This window comes from Cynoglossus semilaevis, chromosome 14 (assembly GCF_000523025.1).
Source record: "Cynoglossus semilaevis isolate Cse_v1.0 chromosome 14, Cse_v1.0, whole genome shotgun sequence".
Classification (NCBI taxonomy): domain Eukaryota; kingdom Metazoa; phylum Chordata; class Actinopteri; order Pleuronectiformes; family Cynoglossidae; genus Cynoglossus; species Cynoglossus semilaevis.
The window spans coordinates 25,646,923-25,670,260 of record NC_024320.1 but is presented as its reverse complement, the minus strand read 5'-3'; the positions used below and the strand labels follow the sequence as shown (position 1 = coordinate 25,670,260).

Below are 23,338 nucleotides of genomic sequence, written 5' to 3'. Positions count from 1 at the left end.
AGGGTCTAACTCACTCCTCTGGTCCTGTCTTTTATGTCTTTATTTACCATTGGCCAACCATTCATTTTCATAAACACATCAACTATTCCCCCTGAGGACGTCGCTGGCTGACTCTCCACTTCACAGCTGTTGGTGGTGGAGGCCGGAGGAGAGCGACGGTGGGGGCGAGGGGAGGTGGGGAAAGAATACGTTACCCTCCGCACTCATCCTCGAGATATCCCTCAGAGAACGACTGTCAGGGTTTTTCATGGAGCCTGTTTGTGTTTGGATGACCGGCGGATAAACAACAGGTGTTGGGCTACATATGGTAACCCAGGGGGGTCATCTAAGAAGGGATTAGCTTTAATAGCGTAGCCTACAGTAGATTGGGTGACACAACAAGAAACTGGAACTGGAGCATACAGTACACAGCCTCAGTGTACTTTTTTTTAACTTGTTAGTAAATTTGACAAAATGTGTGGGTCTGATACAAATTAGAAATATATTCAGACCAGTGTTCAACTTGTTCTTAATAATTTAATAATAATTAATAATAATAAGTTCCCAGTTAACTTGACGCCTGCCGTGAGCACAGTCTAATATGGGATAACTACCTTAACAATACTCTAACTTAATTAAAGGTGCATCTAATTACACAGCAGCGTAATTATCATTATCTGAGTGTGAACATAAGCAGAAAAAGAGAAGCCGGCGCTGACTGTTCTAATAAGACAGTTCTGACAACTGCTGCTGTCTGTCATGCTTACACAGGCAGAATATACTGTGCACCGTTACACTCACTGCAACTCAATCACAGACTGTATATACAGTAAGTCATTTAAATAATCACTTGGTTTATAAACAACATGCCAGTCTTAAGTATTGGGATTTGTAAAAGGAAAAAAAAAAGCAACAAGGTTTTTCGTCGTATTAACCGTCGTCTCTGTCTAGTATTACGCTACACAAATTGTCTTCATAATTGTGCTTACATTTCTTTCGAACAGGATGGAAAGCGTCCAAATTACACCACGTACATGTCTGACTGTTTTACCCAGTACTGGATGGTTAGCTTTGTGAAATACTAGGCTATTTTTGATGTAAAAATTGAGTTTTCTCTAAACAGTATTATCATGTCGCCCAGACTTCAGTTCAACACGGGTCTCAATCTGTATCAGTTTTAAAACCAGTGCATTAAATGGCACCAGATCCACACTGTCACACCGTACGAGTCTGTAAACATTCTGCTGATCATTTCTAGCTGCAGGCTGCATGGTTTTCTTAACACACACCACAGCTCTTCCTTTTCTATTTCAGAGTGACGCTCAGAGGGAGACAGGCAGACGATTCCTGGTTCCTTGTGGTTCCACCATCAGCTCCGAGTCTGAGTGGGTGGCTGACTAGCTGTTCGGCTGGCATTCCCCCAGAGACACATGGAATGACAAAAACTTAGAAAAACAAAGGCACACCACAACCCCAATTGACTTGGACAATAAAAAAAATCCTAATTAGCTACTGGCAATAATGATGATAAAAAAAATAAAAAACGTCTAGACATGCTGTATTGAATAAAATGTGGGGATTTTACAAGAGTGTAATGCACAGTTTAAAAGGGGTCTCTGCAGAGCCAGTGACTGCTTATATTATCTGGTTTTATGAATAATAAAAAAAAAGTGTTGCCGTTTTTTTTTGTTTGCTGATGTAGGGGAAAGTATGCTGGTGGGTTTGAGTGAAGTCTGGGTCGAAGATGCACGCTGGAAACAGCTCAGCGCTTCATTAGCGTGCCTTCTGTTGCCTACTGTTGCCTTTTTTTGTTATTGAAGTGGCTGTTAATTCAACTCCAGTTTAATAGAGAGTCTGGAGGGTTTGGGATCATGGTATAGTCTTCAGCGGTGAGACTTGTATAGGTTGTGGCTGAATGTGTATGCATGCATGCATTAAAGACACCATTTGGTGTTAGTGTTTTACAGGCTAATTAAGCCAGAGATTAAAGGAACAGTTGGAATGTAAATGGTTAGACTTTAGACTGAGACAAGCAGATGAAGAAGTGTGGGGGAACCTCAGATATATGGCTTTCTGCTGTCTCCCATCTATAAAACAGGTAACGGCAAACGTGAAGTAATTGACTGAACACATTAGAAATGAAAACAGGCCGGACTAAAGTGAAGTTGAAACACCCGATATCAGAGAATTTAATATATACGGTAGAAAACAAATGATCCTAATTCCCCTGTACTCTACAGGAAATGAAAGTTGTATTTGAAAATTTACTAAAGTAAAGAGTCAGAAGTATCCGAAGTACCACCAAGAAAAACTTGATGAAAACATCCGAGGGTAAGACACAACGTTTGCTGAGAAAGATATAGGTGTTAGAGTTGAATAAATAAAATGTAGATAGATAGATAAACAGATAGATTTATAGATCTCTTAGGGAAATTAAGGACATGTCTGAGAGAAACACGTCTCTCAGGTATCAACGTAAACTAATTTTATGATGTTTGATCTTTGTCAAGCTTCTTGCATTTTCACGTTTTATTCGATCAAGTATTTATTCTTAAAGAAATGATACTTTAAAAATTAAAACTCATATCAAACGTCAACATTTAAACTGAACTTTAACGGAAATCTGTTAAAATGAATAAAGCTCTGCTATAGGTTTTGCTGTAGCGCCATCTTAAGTGTCTTTGTCTCATACATTGAGGGAAACAATGACATATTTTTAGTCTGTCGATTTAAATTAAGTGGGTCAAAATATAATAATAGACACATTGTGAAAGATCAAAAGTTGTTTGGGTTTTTTTTGTTTTTTTTTAATTATACATTGTCGGTTGTCCACTCAGTTTGCCGCGCGAGGCTACAAAGCTGAAAATGCATTGTATCCTTGTTATCTTTGTAGCAATGACTGTGACCTGACCAGAGCTTCTGTCACATAACTCACAGCCTTTGTGTTTTAATGGGTAGAGACAGTGTGGCGATGCTGGTTGCTGCCACAGCAGACGTACATAAAACAAGTCATTCTATAATTCTGTTAATCGTTTGCTGTGTTGAGCAGACAAAAAAAAAATCCTGCTCTGTACCTTTTTTTTTTCTTTGTATAAGACTTAGAGCAGTGTGGAGGTTTGATGGAAATGTGCACTGCTTTTCAAATGTGGCTGAATGTAAAAAAGCATCTATTTTTGAACAGCTCTGGTGAGGAGCTTTTCCTGATGTCTGCACTGGTGCGGCTTCCCTTCCACTCTCTTTGATCTTTTTCTGGAATCAAATGCAATGATTGTGGCAAACTTGGAAATCTGGAAACACACTTGTTGTGCCGCCGTGCCGATCCTTAGCACGACTTTCACTGGCACTTGTCAGAGTTAGCTGCTCTTTTAAATGCTAAACAGATACAGTATTATTCTCTGTGCAGAGGTGACATTGTGTCAATCACACAGAAAGATTTTTTTTTTTTTGGAGTACAGTTGTGTACGTTTATTTTATTAGCATTAGCACCTGGATTAGCAATTTAGTCTTCGTTTTATGAGTGCATTGCGTAAGATTCGCTTACATGAATACATTTAATGTTGTGGTAATTTGCTGCATCGTTTCAAACAGCAATAAACTAAACAAATAAACTTGTTTTTTTTTAAACCACAAATGTCTGGTAACTCTACAGTAACTCTGTGAAGACACAGAGCGTTTGGTTTCTCAACCTTCCTTGGTATCATTTAAAGTTAATTGCCATTTTGTGTTTAATCCCAGTCAGACACAGTATCACAAATGCCAGAACAAGAAAAAGCTACAGCCACTGTCGGCACTAAAGGTAACAAAGCACACATTGAAGCTTGAAGGACCTGTGACTCAACGCCACGTTACAAATAGAGTGATGTTGAAAAAAAAAAAAATCTAACACCAAAAATAAGAAAGCAGATGGAAAAGTATGTGGGAAACTTTGAAATACTACTGACTTGACCAGAGTTCATATGCCTGATTTTTCTGACACGATGCAAAATCAAGTTCTGATCATAAGAAATGCAATTAATTTAGAAGAAGAAAAAAATGATCAGTGTACTTGCATATAAACAATCATTCAGAAACACATTTTTTTCGTCAAATCACTTGCTATCCTCCTCAACCACGACCAGAAAATAAACTATCATGGTAAACGTTATACCTCTCAGCACATTCGCCGTCACTGTCACTGTGAAGAGCGCACGAGTGCCCGAGTCTAGCCTCAGACGACGACGACCATTACGGCTGTAGGCCGGGAAAATTTAGCAATACACACCACAGCGCCGATTGAGCAGGTGCCTAATTTCTATGCGGGTTACAGAGTTTAGCGCAGACAAGAGAAGTCCGTCTAGTTTTAGTGCCGGAGGAACATGTTTGTCTGAACGCTGCCAACTGATGCTGCATCTGGGATCTGGTTTCCCCACATAATACAGTGTAATGAGTTCAGGGCAATTCAGGTTAGGAGCTCATGTGATCACAGCTCTGCAGTAAAACTCGTCTTTGACCACGGGCCAATGCGAGTAATCAAAAGGGACGTCTTTGGAAAAAAAAAAAAAAAAAAAGGGATTATTCAAATTGTATTTATTTGACAACACGCTCAAAAAGTCTGGCCTGAAATTTACATACAGTACAAAGCAGCTGTCCCAGTGACGCACACAGAACTAGTTGATACATGTATAAATGGCCCAAAATAAGAGTTTATAATTTCAACTGAACAAAGAGTCTATTATGGCTGGCACAGGGGCCGAGAGGAGACGCTGACTGCTGATATTTCTGTTTGTTTAAACTCTTTACTCACAGTGAAACAGCGTTAATTTTGGTTTGCGGGACTTTGGTGGTCTGGGGTTGTGGAGCAGCGTGAGGAACAGATGGTCTGAGTAAAAACCTGTCCGAAAACATACAGCCAGTTGTGACAGTGCAGTGACTTTGTCTGACTTGATTGTGAAAAATTCCCCATTCTTATTTTGGTGAGACAGCAGTTATTTATTTTAAGCTTTTGTTTGAGTTTCTGTATATTCAATACAGTAGAGTAATCACAGAAGAGACGCAGCTACAGGCACCAAACTTATTTAGCAATCAGTGAGCACAAGAGAAAGAGAGAGCCCCATTCCCAGCCTTAGCACACACATGGGAGTCTGTTCCCACTAGTATCTTAAAATAGTCTCCGAGGGCTTTTCAATTATACAGGCCACGCTGTAAGAAGGGGCCCAATCATAAAACCAGAGTGTTTACCTCCTCTCTAAATCTTTCTGTGCTTTGATTAAGGGGACAGAAGGCGGCTGGGAAGATCGGATAGAAAGGACAAGACCAGGGGGCGATAGAGCACGCAACGGCACAATGAGAGCTGCACTTGTCAGTCATCTGTGACCTGAGGCTAGCACAACATCCGCCAAAGTCTTGTAACACTAGAACGGGAACATGAGCAGGGTCACTGAAAAGGCAACGTTGGGTCAAGGTGTGTACAGTTAAAGTTCAAGTCAATGTAAATTCGAGGGTCACTCCCCAGTTTCGAGAACAAATTAGAACTCAGCGGGAACTCAACAGGTCGGAACGTCAGGGGAGGAGTTCTATCTTTGTTGAAGGAACTTCTTACTCTGTGTTTGTAAAACGTCTTTCTACAGATTTGGTCTTCATCAGGTTTCCATACAGCGGCCTCTACAATGTTTGTCCTCATGCCACAATACAGCATTCACACGATCTTCACTTAACTGCAGCACTTCCTGCATGTGTCACTTTGTGCCTGTACAAAGAAGCAGCTTCACACAACACACGGGTGTTTATCGTCCACTGCTGCTAAACAGGAACCAGTCTGACCCGTACGGACAGATCATCCTGTTGACACCACTGCTGGTCCAACAGGAGAATGACAGCAACATAAAGCACAGCAATTGTAAATATTGGGGAAAAAAAATATAAAAGTACAACCAGTATAGACATGAAACAATAAAGTTAATAATTCATTAAATTAAGTTACGTTAAAAAAGCCACTTGTCAGTGACAGCTCAAAACACTTTCACTGATAACCCCATAAGAATGAAAAAAACAATGAGAAACAATGATATGATTTAATTAAAATGAAGATTGTTAATGAGTGCCAACCTTGAGACAAGATCCAGTCTTTAAAAACAGTTCAAGTCTGGAGCATTTGGAGGGTGAGTCTAAAGTGTGAGTCCATCTCTCTCTTCATATCGTACTATATCTTGCTGAAACTGTTTATATATTTAAACTGTTTACATATTAATGTTTTTTGAATCTTAAATTTAATAATAGAATTTTTAATAATAATGTTACACAAAAATTTTAAAATCTAAAACAATCATATATTATATCATATATATCATACAAAAATATTCCTTCCATCCTTCATACCTACCAATCTATCTATCCATCCATTCTTCCTTCCTTATTTTCCTTTCTTTCTTTTACACCTTTTTTTTTTCAAACCTAAAACATTCTTACAATCTGTTCATGTGCAGCAATTTTGGGTCGTTTTTCTAACCCAGAAACTGATCGGCATGTAAACCCGAAACTGGAAAGATGTTCATTTCCTTGGGAGCCTGGTGAACATTTAATCCAAAATGCTGAACATAATCACTGTTATTATTTATTTATTTATATATTTATATATATATATATATATATAAAATCAGATTATATAATAATAAATCTGTAATCTGTAAAATTTGTATCAAATTGCTTGACAAGTGCCGCTCGTCACCTCTAACGCTGCTGAGACAGGACTGTGTCCATTTGTGATTAAATATATTAAACAAAGGCCTGTTTTTAAATCGTGACCATAAATCATTGATGTTCATTTAAGTGTAAATCAGGTTTTTAAATTGATCTTTAATTCAGCAGGTCAACCTCAGCATCAACACCCGTCTGATCTTTCACTGCCAGTGGGACGCTCAGGGGATTATGCTTTTAACGAGCTTCTGCTCACAGGAGGTCCATCAGCCCCGATCAATATTTCAGTGCATAAATTTAGTATTATCCAAATTGCTCAGCGCCCTTAGGAAACCTTAAATGTTGTTTATCAAAGGAAAGGTCACTTGATGTTTTTAGCTGTCCAACAGGGTATCTTCCTGAGGACACCACAGGAAGACATGGTGTAATATTGATCAATTGTTTAGCACAGTTGGGTTTACCAGCACTAATGACTAACGAGTAAATGTTTTCACACAAAACAGCGAACACCATTTTGTGTGTTTTACAAATTAGAGAAAACTGGTAAACCAAATAAAACGGATAAAATAATCCCAACTCATGTATGAACGTCAGAGGAGACATCATTGATCCTCACCTTAGATCTTTAGGTTTAAGGCAGTCATGAAAATGAAGACATGTAACAGGTAGCTCTCTATAGAGCTTCCATTATAAACTCTTCACTGAGGCTCTCACTCTTTGCTAACCTTTAGCTAAAATGCTTATTTTTTTATCTAAAATTCTGAGAACCCACATGGACATCAGGTTCTCTTGAAGTTGTATCCAAAATCATTGAGCTTAATGATTTCTACATTTTTTATTTTGTAATAAGAGTAATTCAAATTTATCAAAAATCTAATTTCTTCTCCTTTTTCTTTAGCGCTGGCCAAATCTGAGGTCATTAAATTCACAAGGCGCAACACAATTCTTGGAGATCGGAGAAGAAACTGTCGCAATCACATTCCACATTATGAGCGAGCTTTTAAAATACACCCCTCTTAGACTTTGTCAAACACAAACAAGCCTATGGTTTAGAACTCATTCATGAATCCACGTCTTTGGAGTTCCTCTGTAAGACTACTACCAGTCTTGACTCAAGGCCAAGGGACACCCTTTTCCTCCTTCCACTGTCTCTGCTTTACAACTGTTTCTGCCCTGTGGACGTACACTCCACCCAAACACTATCTCCATGGTGATCCACATAACGTAGACCTATATAGACCAGCCCTTAAGGTGTGTGTCTGTGGCTCTTTTCCTTTTTTGTGTTTCTACCTAAGCGTCCTTTGAACCATGACAACGTTAGAACGACAACGTCAGCAGATAAGGGGTTTCCCTCTTCAAGGCCTCTGGTTGCCTGGACAACATTCCTGACAAACATCAGCGCAGACTTGGGCTTGCATTCCAGAGGATCTCCCAGGAACTCCGAAACAGCTTTCCTGACACGGTGTTGTTGTTGTTGTTGCTATAGTAGTGGCAGCAGGCCAGCGAGTGTTTACAGGTGTACCCAGGTGTACCCAGGTGCACCTCCGTCCTGCTGACACCTCTAACAACACGTCTGAATAGAACACGTATAAATAGAACTGCAGCTTTATATAGAGGCACGGACACACCTGTCAAGACGTCAAGGATCAGATACAGCCGTGGGCCGTCCCACAGACAAACCTTTACAACCTGTCGTGTTTTATTGGAGACATAAATAACAAATCAAAATGGCTTCTGCGCAGCATCGCTCCCCTAGTCCGGTGACAAGAACAGTCTTGTCCTTAGTCTTGGCGTGGCTCTTTGTATCTTTGTAAACATTCATAAATCCTATGTTTTTATATCTTTTCTGACATATGAAGGGTGAAAATATTTAAATATATAACAAAGGAGCAAATTGAATGTCAGTTATTAAAGAGCTCTTTTCTAGTTCTGATAACAACTCAAAGTGGACACTTAATTATTGTGGTTTGAAGAGTCACGGTCTCACAATAATAATCTAAAACAAATTGTATTTAATTACACCACAATACAAGCAAAGGTAACTGCTCACACAATTTGATACAATTATTCTCTCCCGTTCTCACCCTTAATATCTCCCCCGGTGTAACTTTCCCACAGCTTAACACTATTACTAACCAGTCTAGAAAAATATTTTGTTAACCCCGAACTCCCTTGTCTAAATTTCACATTCATTCTCTTATTACGAATGTAACAGTGATCACGGAGGAGTCATCTCACTCTCTTCACCATTTCTTCCAGTTTCTGTCAGCATCCACTTGCCAGATATACTGTATCAATTACCATTGTCAACAATATTCATTGCATCTGCAATAATAACTGTGAAACCACTAAAACTGTCAACTTTGCTAAAGTGCCTGTAGTCTAAGATTCCAATAAAGTATATATGTGTCTGGAAAATGCTTTAAAACTTTTATGCATTTTTTTTTTTTTTTTTTGGATACACATATTTAGCCATTCGGTGAAAATACAGCTCCACAGTCAGGCGAGAGGCGATTAAAGGGTCACTCTGGAGCCTCACTCAGAAAGGTCAGAGTGCATGGCTGCATGTGTGTGCAAATGTATGTCCATGCATGTGTGTGTATATATGATTTGTCATGGTCACTAGGGAAGCGGGGGCTTACATTGGTTCTGTGCAAACACAAACCAGGGCCATCTGCACACCTGGATTTGCTCCAACAGCAACACTAGCGCACGCACACACAGCCACGCACAGCCCGTGGTTGCGGCACCTCATCTTTCAGTGTACGGTCTTGGACCAAAGCAGATGTTCCGTAGACCGTGCTTTTCCAGGGAAGGCCATGGCCTACGGTTGACAACTGTGAAGTGACACTAAACACTTCAGCTGTAAATAAAATCATTAGGGTTGAGATGAAGCAACACAAGCTCTGGCTGTGTTAATAAACCATTTCACACCACACAGATTGAGGATTTGACTTGTTTTGCCTTAAGTCCTGGTTTCAATGTTGTGGGGTAATGTTGAGAAAACAAGTGAAACATGTTGTTATGAAACAGTGAGTGACGCTGTAGAGCAGCAGGCCAACGTGAGAATACCTCTGTTCCTGCCAGAAATCTGTATTTGAAACCACAGAGCCGAGGCAGAGAGAGCTGCACAGGCCTTCCTCCAGCACGCCACGGATCCGTTCCACGCAAGAATGTGCGTATTGTGTTGAACTACGTGTTTCTGTAACGTGTAATGGCACGCTCAACACAATTTTAGAATTAAAAAAAAAAAAGTTTCATTTGGATTTAATTGTAACCTGAACTGTAACTGTACCTGCGGTGTCTCGTCACATTTCACACAAAGAAATCTAAAAAACGGGAACAAATGTCGTGCCACAGGTTGTCCAAGGGTTGTACAGACGTCTGATGAATGCACTGTCATTGTGAAAAACTTGTGATTGAGTGTCGTAAAGCTCTTGGCAGTCAGTTCCTGATGATGATTATCACTTGGCCCACATGGATGTTTTTCCGTTGCAAATCTACAGTTGTTGGATTATTCGCATGTTAGCTGCTTTGGAAGCGTTCCAGTCTTTTTTCTTCATCCATCTCAGGTCCTTTTGTGTTCTCTTATCTTTGATGGAAAATGTTTTTAAGAAGACATCTCTTACTAATTACGAGATGCTGCTCTCTGTCTAAGTTACCAGGATACAACAACAACAGCGGAGGCCGCCCAGCTGTTTACACTGTACATTCAGCCATCCATTAAGCCAGTCCACCTTCGTTAGCAGATCCTCTGTGACCCTGTGACTGCAGACAGCAGAAGAAAAGCCGGTTCGATTGTCACAGAGTGCACGTGAATACAAACTGGTGACAGCCTGTTGTGCTTCTTTTTTTTTCAAGGCCATCCAGGCGCATCCTGGAGTATTATGACATATTCGCACTACACCTTTCAAGAAGTATTCACAAAAGCAAAGAAAAGGCGACGAGTAAAAAGTACAACACCTGCCGTTGAGCAGTTGTTGATGGTGACAACACAAAGTTGAACCTTGACTCTTCCTTCTAACAACTGGACTTCACAGAACAGGCACGACCGACGCAAGTACACAGAAGGGCAACAGCGTGAACCAGCAGTCTGTGTCATGGTCTGGTTTAAGACACTACGGAATAAACCCAGATCTAAATCTAACTTTTAATATCAATTTTGTATTTTCTTTTTTTTTAACTCAGAGGACCGGACCTCAACTGTACTTTCCTTTTCTAGGTGATTTGGACCAGAGCTGGTCCTGTAGTCCTTATATCACTGGACAACACTCCAAATCTTTCTCCAGTGACCTAGTCTCAGATTTCTTTGGTACTCAACATGGCCTGCATTTCGATTATTCTAGTCACTTTAATTAAGACCCAAAATCCTAAAGATTGAAGCTAAAGTGAGCTTTTTTGTTGTTGTTGACTTGACATTAGAGACTTGAAAAGAGACTTGAAACCTTGAGACCTTGAGCCTCCTGACTTTACGTTAACACTACTCGACAAACATCCTGTCCTTAGAACACCTGAACGCACCAGTTCCAGTAACCGCAGCCTGGAGTTATAAGTTCAGCCAGGGCCTCAGCAGCGTGTGTTTTCCAGGTGAATATTTAGATGAGGTTTCACGGCAGGTTCTGCTAGTTTGTCACTCAAATTTCAATGCAAAGCCTGAATCGCTACAAGCGTGTGGCACTAATGTGATATGACCCTTCTGAAAAGCCTTCACAAAATGATCATGTGAGGCTATTTACTGTTGTCAAAGTGAAACTTAATTCCCAACACATCGCAATGTTGTCAACGCAAAGCTATTTCTTTTTAAAAAAATATGTCAGATTTTATAACAAGAGCTGGGAGATTATAATATTGCATATATAAGCATAAAACTTTAAAACATTTTTCCTACTCTACTCTAACTGTAGAGTTTTCCCTATTATTCAGATTTTCTCTGAATAATAATAATCCTGTGTTTTGGATGCCTGAAAATATTTTTGGGGCTACGTCACAATTTTTCAAGCAAAATTTCCACATCGTGTGTCTCTTTCTCCTTACAAATAAAACCACTTTGGGATCACATGATGTGAAAGAATTATTTTTGTTCATGTTGCAGCTCTTTTTCTCTTCTCCTGTTTTGTGAAAATCCTTCTGCGATGTATAGAGAGATTTATAAAGATAATAAATATCAACAAAGGAACATAAACATTCTTTTAGTCACATCACATGTTGACGTGCGCTCAAACATTCTTTTCATTTCCCAAACCTTCCCTCTGGTTTACTGTTTATGGTAAGAGTCAAACTGCAGTTCTGTGATTTGCTCTGAACTTTTAACTAATTAAATAAAATAAAATCCTACCATAATCTTAAGGTGTCTGCGTAGCTGCTGCTCTGTCGCTTACGTGTGATTCACCTGGCGTCGTATGGCGCCATCTAGTGATACTTCAATAAAAAAAGGAAGTCCCTACACTGGCTTCAACCTCCAAATGAAAAAAGCTGTAAAACATCCTGACTAGTCCAGGCCACTTTCATATTAACAGCGACAGTGATGGAGGTAAAATGACAACATTATTCCTTCATTTATCTCCACCCTCTATATTGGACTAAAGGCAGAGTGTAACCTACACAGGCTGCCAGTGAAACCAACAGCCACATGAACAGACAAAGACTCCACCAAACATTTGGATAAATCAAATGTCTCTATGTGATTCGAAAGAAACAAAACTAATCTGTTTCCTGTGTATCCATGGCTTCAGAAACGTGTTTCTGAAGGACAAATCAGAACATTGATATTGAATGTTATTTTGTAAGTCAAGGTTTGATTTGCAGCATCATCTGTCACTCCGTGGTCATATTTATCCCTATTACAGGCAAATTAGTCACGCCCTTAGAAAAACATTAGCTTGTATCCTGGATGAGTCATCAACATTAATGTGTCATCTGAAATATCAAGTTCACACAAATGTAGCTGTGTTGCCTAAAGGATGTACATTATCCATGAGGTACTCAAAGCCAAAATACATGAATTATTTTAAGCCACACCAGTGTTTTAAACCCAAGTTTGACCCCTTTATAAGACCCTTTTTTACCAGCCTAGCGTAGCTGGGCAGTTACTGACACAATTCAGAAGAACATGTCTTCACCTCCTGCAGCTGCACCCACCTTCAGGATCAGGAACTCACCCTACGCCCAGCGAGTGTGACTAATCAGCCGGCAATCATTTCTTGCTCCATACTCTGATGATTCAGTCTGTGGACCATCGGCAATCATTTCTTGCTCCATACTCTGCCCGGTTTGTGATGATTCAGTCTGTGGACCACGGCCAGGTAAATGCAGTGAAATGAAGCGTGTTAGTCACTGGTGTGGCCCATGCGTCACCTAAAGAAAAATAGAAGATAGTTTTGAAGGAAAAAGTGAATTAGAAAATGGAAGTGAATCATCTGTCAGCAAACTCTTTTCTAAATGTTGGTCGACTTTGTATAAACATCAACAAAACAAATCAAAGTTTTCAGAAATATATAGTACTTTTTGACTAGGCAAGGAACAAAAGGGAGTGCTCCATTATTGGTACCTACACTTGTATGGAAAAGTACGGCACCAGAAATGTTGCAATCCTCTGCATGTTTGGTTGCTAATATATTTTTGTCAAACTGCGTTATTTCCCCGAAATCGAGCCAAACACTCAATACCCACTGAGCCAACTCACACCCAGAATGCTGTATTTCTGAACAATAACAATGTATTGTTTCTTCCATAGACTTTGTTTCTAGAATGTTTCTAGAAGCATTTTAATGCAGCACCACCCATTCTTACCTGACTAAGACCCGGCCTGTGTGAGAGGCCTCTGTTTAAGCCTGTTGTCATTTACCCTGCTAATGTTCTCAGGATGACTCGTGTATGGCTGTTAGCCTTACTCTGCCTCAGCACACTTTTTGCTAACATCATTTCTCAACTTACGTTAAACACAGTAAAACTTTTCACTGAAAACGAACGTGAAATACACACCGGAAGTACTGCCAATCACAAGGCCTCCGCTTGAACGACTGTTAAGACAATGCTATGCTGACACCTATTGGAGGTTTAGTGGCACTTCAATGAAATATACTGAGGTTTGTTATACTGTATGTTTATTTATGTGTGTTTTATGTGTATGTATTATTCACGGTTCAGTCTTTCAGTCAGTGGTTGCCAAATTGGTATTTATTATTATTTATATACCTATATCATGTCACTGCATGTGTTGCACTCATTTATTCATATTTTGTTTGATACCAGATATTATGTTATTATATTTAGAGAGGCCAGAAAATGTACATACATAGAGTCACATTTCAACATTTCATCAATGCTTACAACTATGTGTGATTACCTTTAGACACGGAGTTCAAATGCAACTTCAGACCAGTGATAATCGCCGCTAGAGAGCAGTATTACCACATCGCCTTATGGTGTCAGAAAGTTCCTGAAATTTGAGAAATGTCACAAATAATAATAAAATGATGTTTTTTTTACATACATCGCATAAACATATCATATTGTAGCTATATCAACGATCCTCAGTGAAGCAAGTGAATACGCTAGGAAGCTGAGGGAGAAGCTGCAGTAAATATATATATATATATATACATATATATATACATACATACATATATATATATATATAAATCCACTGTGAGTCTGGTCTGAAGTAGGAAACTAAATCAAACCCAGAGTCATCTTTCTTTGCTCCACTACATCCTCTGAACATCCCCAGAGAAAAACCACCTCCAATCATCAAACTACACACTCTGCTGCTCCAACTCTGACCCGTCACTACTGCTGACCAAGCTCATACATCAGTGATACTGAAGAACCAGACGGTAGCAAACAACCAATTATGGAGGTTTCTGTTCTCACAGAGCAGTGAAGGACAGAGAAGAGGACTTGGTCTAAGACGAGCCAGGACAAGGACATGAAGTCGTTTAGAAAAGGTTTTATTTGATGCCTTAAGACCCAAAATTGACAGATTAACATTTTCTTGATCACTATATTTTATCACCTTCTATTCATTGTGTTGCTCCTTGTTTTTACATGTTTTAAGGAACTATTATGACTACTATTGGTTAACGCCTGAAATGGCTAATATATATCTGAATTTACAGTTTATATATGTATATGCATATATTTATGTATATATGTACATATATAAAAAGATATCTACATTATATATGTGCACATATGTATGTATATATATATATATGTGTGTGTGTATATGCATATATATATACATAAATATACATCCATATATACACATATATACATATATGTTTTTTTTTTTACAAAATGTAGACTCTTGTTTTTGGCGCTTTTAAATAGTTGATTTTTTTCTGATCAACTTTTTTTCTCTCCTGTTTTTTTTTACAAAATGTAGACTTGTTTTTGGGGCTTTTAAATAGTTGATTTTTTCTGATCAACTTTTTTTCTCTCTCTTACATCATATTATATGAAGTAAATACATACATATACTTTGTTGAATTAGTTTGCACGTATTTGTTAAAACAACAGATGTTGCAGTTACACACAAGACTGACAAACTTGGGAACGAACTTACGTTGTTTGTTACGTTGTACCAGGATGTCCTTCAATACATTACGTCAAGTGCATGAATGACTGTGTCCTGTAGTGTCTTTAGCCTAATGTTACTGAGGCAACACTAACACAACAACATGTTTTTACATAAATGTTCAATAAACCTCCACGATCTGACTCATCGGTGATTCATTGTTTTTTACACACTGACCTACTGCAGGTTGTACAGGTAAATTAGCACAGTGCCATCAGGCTTGAAAACAGATTAAAAAAAAAAAAACACAATAAAGAATGACTCATCTTCTTCTCCTTCCCCTCCACAGGGAGCATTAGTGAGCCTAAAAAGTCATTAACTAATCCCTGGTCCGTGTTGCATCGTAAAGAGTGGAGTTAATGTAATTGACCACCAAAGACTGTTGAACAACTGTTATTTTTTATTTACCGTTTATACACCAGCAATTATACCAGTGACAAAATGGCACCAATCTCTTTTCTTATTTTTCCCTCCAGAATTTAAATTTTTCATGAAAATTATGAACCACATTTTTTTGGGAATAATTTAAAGGAGTCAACAGAAATATAAAGTGGTGATTAGAAACTATTGTGGGTCAATGAAATGTCTTTTTTTTTCTGTTCGCTCGCCTGAATATGACCTAACTTTAATAATTGTTTTGAAGGAACTCTATAAAAACCGGACCAACTTTCTTCAAAATAAGGTTTGTGTCTGTGTGGGAGTGAACACAGAGAGTCGCAGCAGAGCAGAGCTGATTAAAAAAAAAAAACAACAACTAGAAAACTCTGCTGTGAAACTTGTATTTCCTGTTTTCTTTTGAGACTGGTCTCATTAAAGCTGAACTGACTGAGATCAAACATCATTGAGGAGACTTTAAACTGACTATGATTTTAACTTCATTTGCCTAAAGGAACACATTATATACATATTAAAATCTACTGATCACATCATCTAATCTGTAAAACTGATGCTCAAAGACCAGTGTTCTATCAGTTCAGGCCTCATCAGCTCAACCATTAGGGGGCAGCAGGGGTCTCAGAGTATGGCACCAACCAGCAGGCTTTCAGAGCTTCTAATACAAAAAGATGAGTCAGAAAGTTCTATTGAAAAAAAGATGATGAAGAAGAAAGAGGAGGAGGAAGACAAAGCAGAAGAAGATTTTTGATTTTTAAAACAACACTTTTTTAACAGTAGGTGTAAAAACTGTAAAGTGCCAATCAACAAATTAATTTAGGAGCTGTTCAAATTTTAGATCAAAGCCACTCACTTGGCACTGTATAAGATTTGATTTATAAAATAACACTTTGTTTACGGTCGGTGTAAAACTGCAAAACACACAGAATCAACAAACCAATTTAGGAACTGTGCAAGATGCAGTTCATTCGTCAGCCACAACAGATGCTCATGAGCGCCCACTGTTGTTCAAATATGTCAATATTTTTGTGATCCTGTGGAAACAAAGCTCCAGCCAGAAGTTGTGAAAAAGAAGATTTTTGATTTTTAAAAAACAACACTTAAGAAGAAGAACAAGACAAAGTCGTCTTATTGGTGAGATGCTTGGACAGACACTACCCGTGACTCAGTCTCATCTTGACTTTTAACCTGTAATGGAGGAGAAAACAAAACACCACAGTGATGCTGCTGATGCAGCTGCTGAGAACATGTGACTCACATGTGGGGGAACACTGGGCAGCTCACCACTGTTGTCCTGTACAATTACACTGACGCTAATTTGTGGTTCGGCAGCAGATGCGCTGAGTCGACTCGTGTTTGTGAAGACCTCTCCACACCTACATGCTGTGGGCAGATCACTGTACGTCGTCAACGTGAGTGGGTGTTCATGTGTAGGTTCCTGTTAACAGACGCGTGTTTTCGCCCACGACGTTGACAGTAATGTTAAATGTAAAGAAAGGGAGGGCTCTCTGAAACGGAGTTGTTGTTCGTGTTTTTGTTCATTAAAGTTTCCTGCACTTTATTTGTTGATCATAAATGTCTTTAAACAGTTTTTGAAAAAGCTAGGAATTAATGTTTCAATTAAACCTGCATTTAATTTGACCCTCTTCAATCACATATGTAACACTACATAGTAACCACTGTGTGGTGCTGTTGTAGAGGATCTTTGACAGGTTGCCTGTTATTGTAATGGTGTTAATAACACCGTGGTAAAACAGTGGTATTACAGTTACAGTTCACGGGTTTTGATCCCAGGTGTTAACTGGTAACTAGTGACTGGTAACTAGTAGCTGGTGGTCTTTTCTGTAGTGAGTTTCCATGTTCTCTCTGTCTGTGTTTGTTTTTCTCTACAGTCAGCTGTGTCCCTCCAGGTGGCGCTAACACACCATCTCAGACCTTCACTCCCTGTCCAATCCACACCTAAACTCAGGTGAACTCTTATCCTCTGAGTCAGGGGGCAGATGACCTGTACTGTTTCTTTATAACAACAATCTATTCAGGTATTTACTCTTTAGAAGCTAAAAAATACCAGGAGTTTTTCAGTTGAAGGAGCCTCTCAGATGAAGGTGAAAACATCTGCACGAAACCCAGCAGGTCCAGTCTCCAGTCGTCCAGTCGTCCAATCGTCAAGTCGTCCGGTTGTCCAGTCGTCCAGTCGTCCAATCGTCAAGTCGTCCGGTCGTCCAGTCATCCAGTCGTCCAGTCGTCCAATCGTCAAGTCGTCCGGTTGTCCAGTCGTCCAGTCGTCCAGTCATCCGGTCGTCCGGTCGTCCCGTCATCCAGTCGTCCAGTCGTCCAATCGTCAAGTCGTCCGGTTGTCCAGTCGTCCGGTCGTCCAGTCGTCCAGTCAGCCAGTCGTCCAGTCGTCCGGTTGTCCGGTCGTCCAACTCTGAACTTCTTAGGATTTAAAAAACATAATGTTTCAGTGAATTGCTACATGCAACTGTTTTTTTAAAAAAAATCAAAAATTCAAACATACTTCACATCATGAAAGAATGAGTGAATTAGATGCTGTAACTCGGTGGTGCCCAACCCCTGGTCCGAGGAACACATTGTTCACACAATCCAGTCATATCCCTCTACTGTTTTTATTCAAAGATAATCTGTGTTTCAGAACAACAGGTCAAAGGTCATTCAGACTTTGATACTAAGAATACTTTGATTTAACAGTTGATACCAGCAGACCAGTTCTTGGTACAAAAAAGGGGGTTGGGGACCGCTGCTTTAACTAACTAAACGTAAACGTTGCACAATTAACGAAACCCACTGGACAAGAGAGGACAAGAGAGTCCAGGTGTCAAGGGAAACCCGTCCCTCACCTTCTCCACCGTCCTCCCACAGCCTGTGTGAAACGGAGGATGGAGGTTGACCACGTGACCTGACATGAAAACGCACGTTGGCGTAAACCAGTGTTTCTCAAACTTTTTTTTTTCTGGGGACCCATATTTTAAAAGTCACAAACCTTTGCGACCCATTATTTGCAAAATCCTGGAAAACATGATGCGAGAAAAAAAAACTCTTGCGACCCACCTAAGGGTCGGGAACCAGTCTTTGGGAAACAATGGTGTAAACAATAGCCTCAATTAAAAACAATCTTTTACTGAGATCATGTTTTGATGATAAGAAGCCTCTCTGGGTCGCTGCCCATATTGGTCACATTAGCCGTAAATGCAGCCCGATCCAGTGTTGTGACCGAAGACTCCCTCGTCATCCACTTTTGGATCACAACCCACCATTTTAAAAATGACTGACTCTTTTAATATATTTTAATGAATGCATCAGGGGCTTGGTGTGTTTACATGAGTCAATGCTCGGAACTGCAGATCCTTCTCTGTCACGGAGGCGTGGGAGGCGTCTGTCCACCCCGAGGACCGTCTGTCCATCTCTCCCTCTCTCTCTCCCTCTCTCTCTCTCGTCTTTCTATGTCTCTCCCTCCCTCTCGCCGTCATCACCAGTAGTAGTTTGGAGACCGTAGACCGGTTTTTCGTCTTTCTGGGTCAAAATCCTTTCTGCTGTCATCCCGGAACACACTCTCTGTCTTTGTCGGAGGAAGTTAGAGCAAACAGGTGCGTAAACCACAGCCACGGCTGTGACTGGGATTTTTTGTTGTTGTTGTCTCTTACTGTTCGTAATTTATAAATGTTTTAGCCAATTAATTTCCCCCAGTTTTCCTTCAATAGCTCGATGTTTTTTGTTTCTTAAAAAAAACAACCTTTAAACCCACCTTTAAACGAGCAGCTCCACCGGGAGCGGATCCTACAGGTGGACACGGAATGTCAGCGGGTTCGACAGGATGAACAGAGCTGTCAGGGCGGAGGCACCGTGGTGTCACCGTGGCGTGTGTGTGTGTGTGTGTGTTGTGTTGTGTTTTGTGACTGTACTGTCACCGGTAATCATCGTCTCATTGTTCCTGCTTTGACATTGTCACAGGCGCTGTGCGTGTGTGTGATCAGGGAGGCACTGGGAGAAGCATGGACGCGTTCAAGAAGGGTTTCTCTAAAGCCAAGGATGGGGTCGTGGCGGCGGCGGAGAAAACCAAGCTGGGAGTGACTGGAGCCGCGGAGATGACGAAAGATGGGGTCATGTTTGTTGGTGGGTGCTGAATGTCAATGATCCTGCTGGAAGATCCTTGTATCTGAAAATAGAGAGCCAAAATAAATAAATAAATATAAGAATTATTGTTAATAAATTATTTTTTTCTGTTTTTGATCAATTCATTTTCTTCCAGGTACCAAGACTATGGATGGAGTCACGACAGGTAACACATTATTATTATTATTATTATTATGATTATTATTATTATTATTATTATTATTATTATTATTATTATTATTATTATTATTACACAGACTGATAGTGAGAATCAAACAAAGCCATTTCTGAGGTTTTAAAAAAACTGATGATTTTTTTTAACTGGTTGAGTCACAATCAAGTACAGTGGTTACTACCATTGCCTTACAATGAGAAAACGAGAGTCGTTTGATCCCAGTGATAATCTGTTGTTGTTTGCTTTTTTAAATTTTTTAACTCCGGTTTCCTAATGGTTCACCCTAAATTAATACATGTGGATGGTAGTGTGAATGATTTTTTTATACCATGTGATTATCTGCTGAACTGTTCAGAATGTGCCACGCCCTCACTTAACGACTGCTGGGATTGGCTCCAGCCCATGAATGAATGAACAAATAAATGGACGTCTTCATGTTGTCATGAAAGCGACCGGTTTGTTGCTAAGTGCGTGTGAAATTTTCTTCAGCTCTAACAGTGAGTTAGTTCAAGGTCTTCCTCCATCAGACACAACGTCAGTTTGGTCATTTCTGATTGCATTTCCTGGAGAAGAGAGACGTTGTACAGTACATGTTCATGGTCACGGGTCACGAGCAACACGACTCCGAAGACCGTCAACATCGCCAGAGTTAACATGAAAACAGCTGGAGAAAAAAAATATATATATATATATATTACAGTCCTTTAAATCGTGGACTAATTTTCAATTGGGAAGAATATTTTATGATTTTTGAAGGCCATTTTAAATCCTCCTGAATCACTGAATCCCAGCACGTGACGTAACAACAACCTGATGTCAGTGTCACTTTACTGTCGTCAGAATGCTACTGGATGACTCAGCTGTCAATCAGTCATGGAACCCTTTTATAAGGACTGTTATGTCTCTCTTCAGTGTAAATGCAATTATATTTCATAAAACGCTCAACCTCTGACACTGAGTCAATTTAACAGGATTCTACCGACATTAAACATTGGAAGAAAAAACATATTTTATGGAAACTGTTGCATCTAAAATTAAAGCCGCAGTTCCAATGTTTTTCAAGGTCCGAAAAATGTTATATGCGCAAGACAAATCCAAACACTGTGGATGCCTCGTAGCCGTTTTCAGAAAAGGATCTTCGGTTAGATTTGATCTCTCAGTTTTCAGATCTACATTCTAAACAGGAGATCTGATAACACAGACTGTAACAATAGTCGTCATGACCAAAACTTCCTGCTTCTGCTGTCATGTCATGCAGGACTTATGCCAACACAACACCAGCGTATAAAATATTTGAAACATTGAATGTCACTCTGTGGTTGATATGGTCAGTTCTCAACGTGGGTCACAATGACGTACCTTTAAGAACCTCCGACCCACTGTCTGTAAATGACTTGCGTTCTTTGATCAAGAGATAACGTCTCAAAAACATACATACAATTAATGCAGTACTTCTCAAATAGTGGGCGGGATCCCATGGGCGGGCACGGCGAGGTGCCAGGGGCGGTGGTGAGAATGGAATATGCCACTGCTGTAATGCTTGAATGACAACAAGCCTCCAGTCACTAGGTGGCAGCAACTCATACAGTGGTTTGCACAGTTAAAAATATACATGTTATCAGGTTCTCAAAAGTATTTCAAATTGCGGGGGTTTTGGTCAGGGGGGTGTAAAAACATTTCTGTCCTCAAGGGGGGGCATGACAGAAAATAATTAGTTAGTGTAAGACTGATGCCACACCGTCCTCTTTGCCATGAAGAAACAAACAGGTTTCCCTGGTGGTTAGAAACAGAGCAGCGTTATTACTCTGCAAGAGAGAGTGTCATATTTCACAGCTCAAACTAAGCACAACCTGCCTCAGTTCCCTTGGGCCAGGCAGACCCGGCCATTACTCACACATAACAAGCTGATAGGCCAATAGAGACCCGGTGCTGCAGGCGTCTATGGAGATGACTGTGTTGAGGTGTCCTGTTCATCACTGCAGGTGGAGTGAATGAAAAAAAAAAAACTGCTATCATCGGAGGGAAAGAAACCTTATGACCAACGGCAAAAAACAAACAAACAGATGTTTTAGAAAAAAATGCAGAACAAATATATTTTTGCTCTACCTTAAATAAGTGAAGCCACTTTTAATAATTGTAACAAATAAATATACTGAAAATTGGGGATGTCCGACGTTAACCTTTGCCGATATCTGATCGGTCGATATTGTCCCAACACTTAATTTCCGATTCTGATATCAAGATACCGAAATATGCAGCGTTTTTTCTTCCAGAAAATTGAGGTGATATCCCAGAACGTTGTGTTATCTGATTTTCATCACCGGAGGAAAAACAGACAACAATTCCTACAGATATTACATAAATATGCTAATGTTGGGACGATATCTTTGGTCAACCCTACTGAAAATAAAATTTAGAAATGACATTAATTGTAGTTATTAATTAGTAGATTATTATTGACATCTGGTTGTGTGTGGAATTTTGGGGGGTTTGTGGACCGGAATTGGTCCTAGGCCACAAGTTTGAGATTCCTGCTTTGGTGATAGATAGAGATACAAAAATGTCCGTCAGTTATTTTTTATCATTTTTTTGTCTTCTGCCCCTTGTCTTAACTGAAGCTCCTGAACGGAACAGTTTTATTAAAAATCTTTGGTCACAGAGATGGCGACAGAGGGACAACCATTAGTACATTTCGAGTAGTGCTAATATACTACTACTTAACCAACAGTCTTACTTGTTCAGTATCTATCCAGATTTGACCTCCTCATGGTAAACAGCTCCAAACACCTGTGTTGAATAACAACAAGCTCGGCTGGTTCTGCTGTTTCTGTAGGAACAGGAAAATCGAGGTAAAGAACACAGGCAATGGATGAGGAAGTGGCAGAAATGTATGTGAGGGTGGTGCGCTAAATGATCCAGGGTACGTCAAACGGTTGTAACATAGATGGCAATAATTAAATTGTCAAAAGTGTTGAAAAGTGTTGTGTTTTTAATCAGTTTTTTTAATCCTCAAAAATGAACCATTTTGAATTCAGAGCGAACGTTAATCTTTCGAATTAACTTGAAGTTACCTGTGATGTTATGGGGGTTTTGTGCAGGTACAACTTTTTTTTTCTCCTTCATAACTATAAGAATATTTAAAAGGAACTCAATTTTAGTCTTTTGGTGAAACGGAGAAGCAGATTAAAAGAGGAAGACCTCTGGTGAGGTTCTGCTGTTTGAGTGTCAGATCCACTACAGCGTCGGGGTACAACAAGGATGAGCTCTGGGCTCCTTTCTTGTTTTTAGTGTCGATGTACAGGTTTATAAATGATGTCCAACAGTAGCCTTCATTGATCTTTTTGTTCACAGACATTTTAATCTGCCGGGAGATTACAGAATAGAAGATTGATGTGTGACTGAAGGACGGC

General features: G+C 39.7%; 2 protein-coding genes and 1 long non-coding RNA gene across 5 annotated transcripts in view; 1 reads left to right on the top strand and 2 right to left on the bottom strand.

Moving 5' to 3' along the window:
- Positions 1–12,897, bottom strand: part of LOC112488023 (uncharacterized) — a 52,596-nt gene extending 39,699 nt beyond the window's left edge. Inside the window, exons 1-2 of the mRNA XM_025062063.1 lie at positions 12,856–12,897; positions 12,790–12,810 (exon numbers count right to left, since the gene is read on the bottom strand). Coding sequence (XP_024917831.1) covers positions 12,790–12,810; positions 12,856–12,897 — 63 coding nt within the window. The remainder of the gene's footprint in view (positions 1–12,789; positions 12,811–12,855) is intronic.
- Positions 12,898–18,635: 5,738 nt separating this feature from the next.
- LOC103390286 (alpha-synuclein-like) overlaps positions 18,636–23,338 on the top strand; it is a 9,511-nt gene continuing 4,808 nt past the window's right edge. The window contains exons 1-3 of the mRNA XM_008326096.3: positions 18,636–19,227; positions 19,592–19,753; positions 19,890–19,919. Of these exons, the coding sequence (XP_008324318.1) occupies positions 19,633–19,753; positions 19,890–19,919 (151 nt within the window). The 5' untranslated portion in view covers positions 18,636–19,227; positions 19,592–19,632. The remainder of the gene's footprint in view (positions 19,228–19,591; positions 19,754–19,889; positions 19,920–23,338) is intronic.
- LOC112488029 (uncharacterized) overlaps positions 21,119–23,338 on the bottom strand; it is a 3,126-nt gene continuing 906 nt past the window's right edge. For all 3 annotated transcript variants that reach the window (XR_003051692.1, XR_003051693.1, XR_003051691.1), the window contains 2 exons: positions 22,663–22,755; positions 21,119–21,904 (listed from right to left, as the gene is read on the bottom strand). This is a non-coding gene — a long non-coding RNA (uncharacterized LOC112488029). The remainder of the gene's footprint in view (positions 21,905–22,662; positions 22,756–23,338) is intronic.